General features: G+C 40.7%; 1 protein-coding gene across 4 annotated transcripts in view; it reads right to left on the minus strand.

Moving 5' to 3' along the window:
* Nucleotides 1–6368: 6368 nt before the first annotated feature.
* The window catches only part of ANO5 (anoctamin 5), a 62498-nt gene continuing 53823 nt past the window's right edge, over nt 6369–15043 (minus strand). For all 4 annotated transcript variants that reach the window (XM_037403377.1, XM_037403379.1, XM_037403378.1 and 1 more), the window contains 4 exons: nt 13402–13607; nt 12146–12327; nt 10920–11025; nt 6369–10076 (listed from right to left, as the gene is read on the minus strand). In XM_037403377.1, coding sequence (XP_037259274.1) covers nt 9855–10076; nt 10920–11025; nt 12146–12327; nt 13402–13607 — 716 coding nt within the window. In that variant the 3' untranslated portion in view covers nt 6369–9854. The remainder of the gene's footprint in view (nt 10077–10919; nt 11026–12145; nt 12328–13401; nt 13608–15043) is intronic.

The raw sequence follows: 15043 nt of genomic DNA on the forward strand, positions 1-15043 counted from the left end.
CAGCTAAGAAGCAGAAGAAAGAACTGATGCAAGTACTTAGGCTGCATGCCGCTGTCTTCAGAAGTATCCACCCACCTACCGGGCCTCCTGGCAGTGGGCCACCAGGATCTCAAAAAGACGCCAGTTTTTCTTCACAGGGGTTAAGGAAAACAAAGGCAGGCAATAACAATCAGAGTGGAATACCTAAATTTGGTGATTGTATTCCTCTTAAGAAAAGGGAAGGAGGGCATCCTTCTGGTGCTGCTGTTAACCTCAGCAAATACCAGCGAAGGCCGGTAAGCAGCCAGAAACTACACTGCTCAAGGAAAGGGGGCAGGCTGAGTGAAGCTGAACACTACACAGAGGCAACAAATAGTTGCAAAACACGTCTGAGCACTGACAACAGGCAACTGGCACACTGGTCAGGGTAGTCACTGTCCGTACAGGGAGACAAATCAGAACCCACCACTGTTTAACACCCTCAAGGATTTAATTGAATGCATCAGGGCCAAATAGCAATCCATGCTCCAACATGTGACAGAATAGATGTTACTGTAGTAGCAAACATGGTGACTGTCCGGGTTATGCACACAAAACATCTCAAAAGATACAGTGCAGCTGGCTCAGAAGGTAGTCAGAGAGGGAAGGGTTGGGAGCAACATGGTTTCAGGTAAAACCAGGCTGCGAAGGAAAATCATGCTCTCCAAGTCCAGCATCTCCCCCTGAAGATGAAAATCCATATAACAGAGATGTTCACTCAGCCTCACGGGTGGGATGTAGAAAACGTCCTTGGAAGGAGAGTCTTGTGAACAGTGTCCAAGATGGCATCTGCATTTCCACAAAAATCTGTCTCCGTTTTCTATCCAAAGGCAGAGACATAAAGCACGATGCTTCCACTTTACGTGAGAGACATCTCCTCTCTGGGCTACAGTTCACATGAACATCTTGTGAGTGCTTATATCATTATTGCCAGTACAGAGAAGACATTTATGTGGAACTGTCTTCATTTTTTAGGTGTTTGACATTTTACTGACCAATCACTATGGTCTGATTAAAGGCGTTAAAATTGACAGAGAAATTCCTACCTACTGCTTTGGATTGGCCCTATCAGAACACCTCAAGGCCCAGATGCTGTTCCAGCATGCTTTAAAAGTGCAAGGAACATACTCTTCAAAGACAGTGATCCCTTATCACTGGCTTCTCTTATGCTAAATAATATCAACCTTCTGCAGGACAGAGGTTTGATTATAAAGTTTCAGGATGACTGAGAACTCTGTGCCAAACACATGCCAAAAACTGGCATTTATTGCAGAATGAAGAAACTCGCCAAGGTAGCCTTATAGGAAGTCATAACTGTTCTCTCCAGAAAAGAAACTGAAGTTACCTTGGCTAGCATTCGCCCCATCCTCAGCAAACATCCCGAGCTCTTTGGAAAAGAGCTTGCTCCTGTGACCGCCTTTGTGCCCAGGAATGAGTCAGGTCCCTGCAATGACAGATGCGGGGATAAATCACTGCCGAGCAGTGCGTGCGCAGGAGGAGGGGAGGCTGTGCTGTGCACAGGGAGGTGTCTGGTTATGCTGGATCGACATTTGAAGCAGGGTTGAAAGCGAAGCAAATGCTCCAAATGATTTCTTTGCATTTAATTTTTTCCAGGTGCAAAAGCAGAGGAAAGCCCGCTTTTTCCTTCCCCACAGAATCAACCTCTTGGATGGCCCGTTTCAGTTCCTGTATTAACTGCTAATAAAATTGGCTCCTCTCTCCTAGGCAGGGGAGACTTGCTGACAGACTAGCATTTACATTTAAAGGCTTCTTCTACAGATCTGAGTATTAGCAAGTCTCTATAGCAGTTTCTCTGCATGGTCTGGCTTCAGGCCTGTCTGGTGCCTCAGTTTTTCTATCTTCTCTGGTTCGTGAGCCCTTACACTCCCATTTATTCACCCATCTCCCTTTTGAAGATAGTCATTAGAAAGGACTTCATAGGTCCTGGCTAAATGCCGCTCCCTCCACATACTCAGCAGGTAACTCTAGCACTTTGAACTTACAGTGTAAGTACAAAGCAGGTTTCTTTCTTGCTTTGATTTCCTCTACCCATGTCACCTCCTTCAGCGTTAATCACAGTAGTGACCACATTAACTAGGTCATCACCCTTGTACCAATTGCAGAAAGCACACTTCCATCTGATAAAAAAGTTGGATGTCTGTTGGTACATGGTGACTCAGCACATTGCGGCACCTAATTAAAACACGACTCATTGTGACAGGCTGGTTGTAGCCACAGTCACTTGCTATTTTCACATGAGTGCACAGCAACAATAATATAATGAAAAAGCATTGAGCCACGTATTGCTTACCATAAAACAAACAGGATCTTGTTGTTCCCTTACTCAAAACATGAGATTTTTTTACATAGAAATTTGGAGAAAAATCCCTTCATGATGATGTATCAGACTGTCCTATATATATAAAAAAAAAATAATAGGTAGAGTGCTGGGATGTTTTATCTTTTCCCAAGGAAACACCCCTGGCACACCCCACAGCATCACATCTCCTTGTTTCTCTGGCCTGAACTTCCACACACCAGCTTCAGTGGAGCTAAGTGGCAGGAACCATCACTGACAGAGCACCCTGAGTTCTTGGCTGAGACTGGAGGAATAATTCTTGAAATGTTCATGCAGTGTGGCATCAACACAAATATCCTTCTTCCCAGCACAATGCTCTGTTGGCTGTCATGTGCCCCTTCACACTCTGCAGCATCTTGGGAGGATGTTCGGGAGGCAAATGAGTCTCACTTAGAGCTGAGAAACTGAAACCCATGCAAGGCAGCCACTGTTCCCACAGGAGTGGAAGTGTGACCTGGCACCTAGGATTGGGTGTTTGGTACTACTGCCACGTTACCTCCTGCACTGCTTCTGAGCAAGCCAAAAAACCTGTCATGGCACAGAGGCAATCCTATGTGAAAGGGGAAAGCAAGGGAATCCTTCCTGACTGCAATGCACTTAGAGCAGCATAAAGTCCAGACATCTGCACGGAAATTTCCCAGCCCACCTATTCCAGCTGGTTTTTTTGGTTTTTTTTTACCCGGTTCTTTGTTACAGAAATGCTGAAGTCTTGGCCCCAACTGAAATTATCAGTACAGTTTCCATCAATAGAGACGGAGCCAGGATTTTGTCTGAATAATACAGATACCACAACCAGAAAACAGGCTTAGCTGTAGCAATAGTGTTTGCTGACACTCTACCAGCGGGCTAATGTCAACAGAAAAGTTTATTTAAGAGAATCTAATAGTAAAACTGGCTGTTATGATGAGGTTGTAACATGGCAGAGAATCCAGCTATCAGTTTCCCCTGCTAAAACCTTCTGTCTGGACTATTTTTATTCCTTTTTGAAAACTGATTAAAAGAGCCAGTAAGCATGCAGAGCGTGCTTCTTGAACACTGGCTTCTTAATTTGTTGCACCGAGCACTAGCCAAGAATAATTAGTGAAAGTCATCAGCATAGGAGACACACGGAACTAGAGGCCCTCCGAGACAGAACTTCTCCACCGAGGCTTTTCACTGCCGAGGAGGGTACGGTTCAGATGTGCTAGCAACATCAAGCATTTCAAACCTACTGTGGTATGGAAGGGACAACATACCAGAAAGGCTCATTTATTTCATACCTCTTGACTACAGAAGTAGTTGTGATGTTCCCTACATCTTTCAGTACCAAAACTGAAATGCTGAATAGTGCTGGATGTTTGGAACACCCAAGGTCAAAGCTAAGTCAGTCAGTAATTTAAATACAAATGTGGTTCTGACTAGCTAACAGCACCCGTTTGCTGAGGAGTTGAAAAAAAGAATTCAGAAGCATCATACCCTAACTACATGTTTCAGACTGACTCATTTCTGACTGAGAAAGCATAGTCACAAATTATTGCACAGGAATGTGCATATGTGCCTTCCAAAAATTGATATGGCTGCTGAATTTCACATCCTACTCATCCCCCAGCAGATTTCTCAGTATGCGTACTTACATAAAAAAACCCTTCCTGAGCTGCATCTGAATGATGTAAGTGCTGGGTAGAGACAACTGATTATTTAAAACCAGAACAAGATTTAATTTAGCTATTCCTTTTTAAGGACACCAAGACTATGCCGCAGAGTTGTTGTGACCACCCTGCGCCCGCAGGAAGACAGACAAGAAATAGTAGCTGTGGCTTAATGAGGTTACAACGGAATTTAAACGTTGTGGAAATTATTTTGTTACCGTTCCCACAGTAACGATCACCATCTTACCTCTTTCCATCTGTTTAGGGAAGGAAGGATTATCATGTCTAAATGAGCCCTTTGCGAGGGCTGCCTTGGCCCACTCTTGGTACAGTTCTTTGCCACACCAGCCATGAGGAACCCCAACCCCATCCCGTGTCTCGCAGCTGTGTGTTGCTCTAAACCTTCCAGTTAGAAGCCGGGCTCTCAGATTGCAGGAGCTGCCATTCGTACAGTCATGCTGACCTCAATGTATTTTCAGTGCCACATTTAAGGTGTTTTCAGAAACACTGGTTTTCTTTTCATTTTGAACATTTTGAGAAACATTAGACAAGATTTGTTACAGAGCCCACACTTGCAAAACAGACATGAAATGTGCAGACTTCAGATGTTGGGATATAATTTCTTCCACATCTTGCTATTCTTTTCCACTGATCTACCAGGGAAGGGGGTAAATACTTTTCTGCTCCTGTAAGTCAATGTATTTTACACCAGTTTGATTGAGATGTCCAGGTTCAAAACATTTCTTCTATTTCAGTGCTCCCTACAGTTCTTTGCATAGAGTGAACACAGATTTATTTTTAGAAAGACCCTTTAAGCTGGGTAGATGAAGACACTGAGAAAATCAGATGCCTTACCTATTTTTCCTATTTTTACCAGCCAAATCTTGGTGCACCTCTTCATTTACTGCAGAAGATAAATGAGTTAAGAGTTCCGAAGGGTAGCTACAATTTCTGTTCACGGGGAATGCCAAGTGTGTTCCCAGATTTGTGAATGTCTCACAAGCGATCATGCTACTTGTAAAACTTACTTGGCTTTGGATGAAGTTGTAACCCCAAATAAACTTTATTATCATTTACCCCAGGCCTCAGTGGCAGAAAGGTTTAAACTCCAAGAGCAAAGCTTGAATGCACCTGAATGCTTTCGTAATACATAAATATGCCCTATATCCTGCATAGCAACAGCACCTTCCTTTGCCTTCCTCCCCCTCTCCTCCCTTTTCTCACTTTCCTTTTGTACCACTTTCTTCTCCGGTTTTCTTAATGCTTCATTCCTCCTTTTGATACCTAAGTAAGGTATCTCACCTCAGTAACCAGCACAGTGGTAGTAGCATTAATACATAATTTACATAATTACACCTTGCTTGTTTTGGTCTTTTTTTTTTTTTTTCATATAGACACGATCTTTTTAATCATATCATATGTTTCTTTAATTTGGTTACTGCTATTGCATCTCTTAATTTATCATTTCAAAGTTACAAAAGAAATGACCTACCAAGTCTAGCAGGTGATCCTGTTCCCAGAGAAGTTCTAACACAATGTAACAGGAGAGGTAACATGTGCTGATGCTGTCAATTGAGAACAAGTCATAAACTTGAATCCAGATTCTCTGTGATTTAATTCAAAGCCCTGCACTGGTGCCAATACTGAGTTTTAAGAAAGATTAAAATATGCAAAGCTATCTACAAACAGTAAGACTTCACCGGTCCCTCGGAAAAGCTTTAGCTCTGCCATATTTTCCAATGCATGCGCTCAACGCTATTTGAGTGTACATGTGAACCACTCGCGCTGCGTGTGAAAACTGCGTGTGTGACTGACTGAGAACTTGAGAAGTCACCTCAGGCCCTGGCATCGCAAGAATGAAAACTGTATCCCGAGAACGAAGAGAAAAGCTGCCTGGCTGGAAATGAATGTGTGTTAATATCCTGTTTGCACCGTACGGAAAGGAAGGTGAAAGTCCTGGGTCTGTTACACTGAACTGTGGTCTTCTAACATAAGGAATCTGCAAAGTTCAGTTCCCTCATAGGCTCTCACACACCTGTGCCATCTCGCTCCATGTGTGCTGCCTACAGCACATCCAGAGCTCAGTACAGGTTTTCCTTGGTAATTTATTCTTAAGAAAATGCAGGAAGACAGAAGAGACAGTCACACTGTGATTATCAAGTGGAAGACGGCAGTCAGATTGAGGCTTTCTTCAATAATCTGAATAAGAAACCTGTAAAGTTACAATTGGAGGAAACATACCATACAACATCCAAATATCCTGCTGTAGGAATAATTTTCTCCATGAGACTCTGGGCATTTAACTTCTAATACTTCAGCTCCTCTCTGAATTCTTGAGATTTCAAAAGCAAGTTGACAACACATTAAAAATAAACACTGCTTTATTTGCCAGATTTAGATCTTATTAAATGTAAATATATGTTAGCTGAACACAATGTTTACAAAATTTATTCCAACATTAGTGTATCCTATATATCAGCAACATACATAGAAAACAACGCCACTGAGATCGCATGACGGTGCAAGTCAAAACAAGCCAGGACACAGAGAACAGTAGGAAAGTCCATCTATTTTCATTCTGTTCTGTTGTCTCAAACTGACAGTATTACATAAAAAAGGAAAAGCAGACTAACAAAATCTTCTAGAAAAAAACAGCATAGCATCTTAAGAGTAGCACTCTTACTTTGCAGTCATTTGCTTAGAACATACCACACTAAATCTTTCCAAGGTAAAATTACTAAATTTTAATGGGGGAAAAAAAAAAAATCCCTGATTTTATTACACTTGAAAGGCCAATTTTCTTTTTGTAATTCTAATGAAGCAATCTACTCTTGCTTACAGTAGTTCCAACCCAGAACTATCTTCACTTTGGTTAAAGGACACTTTCAGATACTTATATTAAACAGATCAAAATCAAAGTATTACAAGAATAAGCACGTCCTCAAACTGACCAGTCCATTTCTCTTATTTTTGCCACTTTCCAAGAACACTTCAGAGAATGAGTATGTATGTGAACCATTATCATCCTAATCATACCAATAATCTCTTGTGAAAATACTGCTTAATGACAAATAAAGCAAACTATTATGTAAAGAGGTGTTACTTATTTTGTTAGGTGACATTAGCTCTTAATATGAAACACATTCTCTTTTCAACAGTTTCTATATACAAAGTGCAATGATATATTTTTAAGATATATATATTTCTTTTCAAATAAGCTGATCCCAGATTTTTTCCACTTTCTATTGTATGATACATTTGCAGAACATCTGTTTGTATAGGAAGTACAAAGTGATCTCAAAAAATAAGTTTGAAGGAAGCAAGAAGTAGGGGTCAAAACATCAACTGAAATTCAGAGTCTGCATGGGGAGCTTCTGCACATCAACGCCATATCCCCAACTAAGGTATTTCCTTGTTTTCCTCCATCTTGCTGTTATATAGCATTGTTCATTCACAACACAACTGTTTTGCTGACATCTTTTCAAGTGTAGTGTATTAGGACACTTTATTACAGGACCTGAAGAAATTAACATTCTGTAAGCAGAAATAGTGCATCTAATGCTGAATTTTCCGATCGGTTTTCAGCTTCAATTAGATTGTACATTTTGCATAGAAACGTCACTTTGCATCACGTGACTTTACTGTTTGAAGCAACTGCTTGCATTGTTAACAGCAGCAAAACCATAATATCTAAGTTAGTTTAGTTAACAGTATATGTGTAAGAAAGCAGCAGCACAGTGCTTGCATTGTGTTAATTCTGGTGTTGCACAGACAATTATGGTGACTGATACTCTTCTTTGGCTTATACATTAAGCAGCAGAGCTAATTTATTTAAACATGTGTTCCTCCAATTAATCCATTACTTCAAATATATCCGAATATTCAAAACCACGGTCAGTTCATCACAAACATGGATTGCCAACAGGCTTGATTTACCAACCAAACTTACAGAATGAAGCTGAATAACTTACAGTAATGAGAAATGTACATCTGCCTCAACTCCTTGACTGGCAGCCAAACCATGCGATGTTTGTTCGAGGTAGGCACTTCAATATTGAAACTTTTGCTAATAATGATGGTTCTACTCAAGACATCGGTTTTAAACTCTGTTACAACATTAAGGTTACTAGCCAAGTATTCCAAGATGTAGGCTAGGTGTGCAAAAACAGGACACAAGAACCTTAAGTTGTGGATTCAGTAAACAGTACATCATTTGGCTGATACGGAATACAAATATATTTTTTGTGTGTGTGTGTGTATACTTGCAAGGAAGTATAACTTTCAAAGTGCAAATATAGTAAAATTTCTAAACTCTCCAGCTAGTGTACTTCAGCATGAGAGAGCTCAATAGCCTGGTGCAACTTCATCTAAGCAGTCCAGGTACGCTCTGCTCTCCACGAACAGTTCGCATACCACTAAAACAAAAGCGGGCCAGGGCAGGCACCGTTTGGCTAACACTGTACAGCTCCACGTGCAGGTTCACAGTATCACAGTGCCTGCGAGCACGCCTTGGAAACACGCATTTCCCCATAGTGATCGTTTTCACATCTTTTGCCAAATGCAAATAAACAAGGCACTAAGCATGGAAGTGTTGATATGTTTTAAATATACAGCAAAATCATAAAAATGCCTAACTGCTTCAAATTATAAAATGAGGGCACATTTAACAGCTGATAGCTACTTTGCACAAGTAGTTATTATATATTTATAAACTTGGTAATTTTGTAGAAAAGCCCCATGACAAAACAGAAAAAAAAAAATCCTTCTTAAAAAGAAAGAAACACCCCAGAATGAAAACAAAACTCCCAGGATCCTATGTATAAGGACAGTAACAACGTAAACACAGATTATTTGGCATGCTTAAAATCTTCTGATTACAAATCCAGGTACAAACCATCCTGCTAGATCAACCAGTGTGGCGGTCCAGCTCCCAAGGCACTGCACCACACCACAGTGTGCAGCAAGTACAGCCGCACAGCTTCAGCCCTTTGGTGGCACTCACAGAGAAACCACACAAAGGAGTAGCTTTGGCCAAAACTAGTATCAAGCACTACCTTCCAATGGCAGGTTTTGAGACTGAGAAATAAATAAACTATATTTCTCCAAACTGTATAGATTTTTTTTAAAAAAAATGCAATTAGACGATTCCACAATACTTGCATTTAAAGAGCAAACTCTTTGGCAGATGAGATCTTTATGAAAACAAATTATGGAGTTCTTTTCCTTTGTTAGTATGTATTAACCAAATTCTGTGGCTATAAACAATTCCAAGTGGAATTAAGTCAGTATATTTTTTAAAATCAATTCTTTCTAAAAAAGTGTATAGAAGTTCAAAGCTGCAAACAAATGTTTCATAAGACATACTGGACAAAAAAAGCCCCAAACCCTTGTATCTGGAGCGTTCTCCTATTTAAATGATCATGTCATAAAAATAATAATTCTCAGCATTTTCCACAGCAGGAGTCCTCTATGTTATCCTTTTCATTCAGCTGGGATACAGCCTGGAGCTTTGCATTTAGCAAGAGGGGGAGGGCTTGGTGGTAATGACCTTATATCCTGTCAGCCCTTTGAAGGTAACATTCCCCGTAGCTGGAATCCAAATTCTAGTATTACAAGATTACACAATATTGAAGTGGCGGGTAAATAGAAAACAGTGCTGAAGTCATACAGTTAAGTAGACTTATTAAACCTAGAATGCTCAGTAAGACTTTTAAAGAAAAGTCTAAAATCTTTGGACTGAAAGCAAAGGGTTGAAACCATCCTATAGCTTTCAAGATGATGCATACTGAGCAAATCACAGATAAAAAAGCTAAACCAAGTTAAATCCCAAACAGCTGGGTTTTCTTCAACTACATTGCTCTGGATAACTCCATTCTCCCTTCTGTGGCGATGAACTCTTTTTCCGTGGCTCCTTTATCACCTTGACACAGTCTCTCCTTCAGTTTTTCAAGTTCATACTCATGCAGGATTTTCTGTGTTAAATATTTCTCACGTTTTATTTTTGCTTTTACGTCTGCAGGGACATCAGGAATCATCCATGCTACAAAGAATTTGACGATGAATACAACATGCTGGGGGGGGAAATAAAAAAAGGGGAAGACAGGGGAAATGTAACAGCTCATTACTGAATTAAACACCTATTGTTTTATCTAACACAAACCAGATCACAAACAGAACACATTGCCCTTATCTGTCCTGGAACAACACGTAACAAACTAATGTGTATCTGGTATGTGCATGAAGACTAAAACGCTTCCTTTCACGCAGAAACTTTAATTCCAAACCATTTATGAATTAGCAAACCCAGGAGGAAAGGCTCTGAATCATTAGCATCACTTTCTGATACCTCTGTGTGATTTCTTAGAGAATTCACACAGCTGTGCTGTAACGCTCAGCTATTCAAAAATGGTAAGATACAGTAGGAAAAGTGAAGAGCACTTTATCAACTCCCTTTTCCCTTCAGAACTTGCAAGCCAGTGGCTTAATACTGAAGTGCTCGTTACCCAAATAACTGATTCAGCTATTTTTGGCCAATATGCATCGCTGTAAAACGCTTTCGGGATTTTGAATAGAGTCATCTCACATACAGCTTTTTAATGAAACCAGTAGGAGTGAAAGCACTACTCTTGGTGGTTCATGTCTCTTCCATCTGCATAAAGACCTTTTTTATTATGCTGTTTCGTTTCGATCAAATTTAGCCGACTCCTCAGCTGTTTTCACGGTTCTTACTCTGAGGTTAACTCCCTAAAGTTAAATGACTTAGTTACAGTAACCACTTAGGACACAAATACTTGGTATTACTTAGGGAAGAAACTATGTTATACTCTCAGCAATTCTGTTTTCTGTAACATTAGCGACTACCTAGAGAAACTACAAGGTACCAATTTCCAAAGGAAATTTTGTAGGGAACATACCTCCATAATAATGATAAAAGCCAGTTTTGCAGCAAGAATGTGCCAGAACTGCATGGTGTGTAAGTATTTCCTCTCATGGTCCGGAGGATATCGATAGTCTCTGTACCTGTTGGACAGAACAACATGCAAAGGTGAAACGTCACATTCAGTCTGAGACAGACTACAAGCTCAGTGACACTTACAGGCAAATACAGCTGTCACTTAAAGAACCTTTTCATCTTGTTTTTAATGGTCTGTTTCTTTTGGCAGAAAAAGGTTGCCTCTCAATTTGTTTCCATCCTATGTTTAAGCAAACACCCTCACGTTCACAGCAACAGAGTAGAAAGGAGGATGCGTGAGGAGTGAAATTTTGTACATAGGTTACTTTTTTTTTTCAGGCAATGATCACATCATACAGGACAGACTGTTGGAATGTATCACACAGCAATGGGCAAGTGCTGAATAAATGTGACACACGTTGACAGTTTATACACTGGACAGATGCAGGGTTTAATGGAAGGACAGTCTTGAGTACGTGTTCTACACTTAAAGGTACAAGTAGGATAAAGACTCCTGGGGCTTTAAAGATAATACATCATACAAATGTAGCTGCTTCTTAAAGTGTTGGAGATTTTTCCTTTGGATCATTTGTTTTGGGAATATTTTTTTTCATGAAATCAATTTTTTTTTTTACCACGGACTTCTCCAAAGTTCTTTTGCAATTATTCTAGAACCTCCAATGCTTCTTCTAGCAAGAAAGGGCTATTTTTTTAATGAAAGCAGGATAGCCCAGATCCTTGGTGTTATTTAGCACAACAACAACTGATTTTAGATACTACCTCTCATTTTCAGCTTTGGAATCTAAACATCCCCTTAATAACACTTCTTGGTCCACTCAGGCATTACAGCCTAAACCCCTTTGAAAATATAGGCTGAAGTTTGCAACTTTAGGGACATAAATCTCCTCCATCACTCAAAGATTAATAGTTTGATTAAGTAAAAAAGCAAAACCAAACAAAAAGACATTAGCAATGAGAGTCTCAAACAACAAAAAGGTGATTTTTATTACTGGCATGACCTCTTACCATCTCAAGCGCTGCCTTGTTAATAGCTTAAATATTACCTCTCACACTTTAGAATGATGAGAACAACGTAATTTAATTTGTAGTACACTAAGATCTGCCTTGATTTCTTATGCTGTATTCTAAACAAAGTGGTAAAATATTTATTATTACACCAACACCAACCTGCATATGACAAAGTTTTCCGGATTCATTTTAGGCTTGTTTCTGTATGGAAAATCCGAGATTTGAAACACTGACAAACTATTGTTTATGTATCCAGACATAGGTGAGTCTTCACTTTCAGAATAAGCATAGTAGTAAACTAAACGAGGAATCATATCTGATGTGAATGCAACAATAAAAGCCTGAAAAAAAATCAGAGAAAGAGATTAAGGAAATGGTGCACAAAACTTGGGCTGAGCAGATTCATAAAGAGACTTTGGTACCGTGACACTGTGGCATAACCCAGGATCTTTTAAGCAAGGGTGAGCAGCACGATTCGGGCACTTGACCTTGTAACAATGCTGACTTGCAGCCTCTGCTGCAAACACCAGCACTCAGTGAACAAAATACGTGAATGGCCCTTACAAGGGGCACCTAACACCAAAGATCGCCTCACACCAAACTGCCTTTTATCTGTGATAATGGCATTCCTTCGTGAAAGGGGGGACATGGCTTTGAGTTCTTGTGAGAAAGGATCAACCCAAATCCAGTGTGCGATCACTTTAAGAAAGAAGGGGCGGCATGTTCTCTGGCTGTATTTAAAAAGGAAACATGGCTACCAGCACGTTTTGCCAGGAAACCTGAGACACTGAAGATGCTCAGGCACCTTGCTCACTAGGCAAGTGAAGTGGGTTTGTTGCCTCAGATACTTGCCGATCTGATACTGCTGAATATTCTACACTAAAAAGAGGCAAGTCTTTTGCTCAGCCGTCTACATTATACTTAAGATGAAATAACCAGCATAGCACTTAGTTTACAGTGTATAAAAAGCACTCTGAGACACTGCCCCCACACAGGGGCATCCAGAAGCAGATGAACGAGCAGAATTCCCACAGAACAGGCCTCATAGCGACAAGACAGAAATGTCATCTGGCTGACAGAATTAATCCACCTCTCCTGTCCCCTACGGTCCCCTCTGGGCAATCAAGTGTGCTTCATCAGACTAAGCTTCAGACCGGCTTGTGCCATTCCAAAATGCTGGAAAACACAGACAAGTGAATGAAAGGTTATTGTCCAGCGCAATGTGGACTGGGAGCTGCGTGTCGTCCACACACGGACAAGCTGAATCACCCAAAGGTTACTCTACAGAGATACGGTCAAACCTTGTGATAACGTGAATACTATTGATGGAGAAAAAGCATCAGCTGATTTTTAAATCTGCAAATTCCGAGTACACGGAAGAATCAAAATTGATGTAGCACAGTTAAGGTACTTACATTAGTGACAACAGACAAGATGGCCATTCCGTTCAGGATCTCCTGCCAAACTCCTATGCTGTGCGCTTTTGCAGCCACCGGTCTCCTGTACTGAGTGGTTAATTTCCAGGAGTCTACTCGAATCTCCAGGATATTATTCATCAGAGCAAGAAGGGGAGCCAGGGGAAAGGACGCCACAAAGAGCGTAATGAATCCAAACTGAATGACTGCAAGGGAGAAAAGAGAAGTGCCAAAATCTGCCCCTACAAAAGTACCCTCAGGACGCCAATGAAACACGCAAGTTGCCTCTAGCAGACTATGGGCAAACTTCTGCCAGGCTGCACAAGTCACCTCCAGCCCTGGCATGCGCTAAGTGGTGACTTGTCCCCGACCCGAGACTTTAGTCTCTTAGGGCTGCCATCCTGCAGCACCCAAGGGACATCTGGGTCCTGTCAGACGATGCTGCCAGCAGTGCTGGATACTGATTCTTTCACGGTGCTGCAGTTCTCTCACGAATGGCACTAACTGTAGGGGAACTGGAATGTACTCATACATCACATTTCTGCATTATGACAGGAACAAAACCAGGCTATTTTTCCTCTCCTGCAGTTTGTACAGAGCAAGCCTGTTCTCCTTTTACTTACCAGCTACGCTCCTAAATGAAAAAGAGGAACTACTTTTACTTCTATGACAACCTTACCTCCACCTACTGTTAATGCTTCAGTCAAAATATTAATACCAATTCCATATTCAATAGTTCCACTGGGGAGCCTTAACATTAGTTTAAGAATTGCAAATAGAATACACGAATGATCTCTTTAGTGGGATGAAATGTTTCTGGGTACAGAATGTGACAGTACTCAGTGCCGAGCCAATACTGCCACTATATGTTAAAGATAGGAAATAGAACATCTTATCTGGTTTAGGCAGTGAATAAAAATAAATTCCCATACACCAGTCATCAGCTCTTCCATGATTTCAGTGATGAGTTCTTCATCTTAGACAAGCAACAAAATTCCTGTTAGCTTGGCAGCCCCAGGACATTGCTGGAGCATACTGCTTCAGTGCTGACTGAGGAAGAGTAAGGACATCTATTAACAGGCATGGCTGACAACACTGATTGAGTGCATTAATTTTGTAAGATCCCAGCCCTGTATGAACTACCATGTCCGAAGTGACAATAATAAAACTCCACACCTCTAGGCAATCTAGAGCATTTAGAATTATTTCTGTAGAAATAATACAACACAAAAATCCACTTCTCCACAAATTTTGTCCTTGTAATGGACAAATACTATTTTATGGGGTTTAGTGTCTTTTAGATTTAGTTTGGATTCAGTTTCTAGTTTTAGTTTCTCAGGTTTTGTAAACTCATTCCATACGCTGCCGTGTTCACATTACCTTTGAAAAATCCTATTCTGTTACCCATGCTCCCTCTGCTGGTCTGCAGGACTGCAGCAAGGCACTACGCAGTGCAAACCTAAAACTCAGCGGATTCTCCCTGATCCAGTTTGTAGATCTCATATCTGCAGTACCCATCCTTACAGCCTATTTGGCACCCATCCCATACTTACAATTTCCACTGACATCAGCTGAGAATATGCCTGGGAACAAGAACAGAACAGACACCGAGACAGCTGGCTGCACCAAGAAAAATGTTCCC

This window comes from Falco rusticolus, chromosome 10, assembly GCF_015220075.1.
Source record: "Falco rusticolus isolate bFalRus1 chromosome 10, bFalRus1.pri, whole genome shotgun sequence".
Taxonomy (NCBI): Eukaryota; Metazoa; Chordata; class Aves; order Falconiformes; family Falconidae; genus Falco; species Falco rusticolus.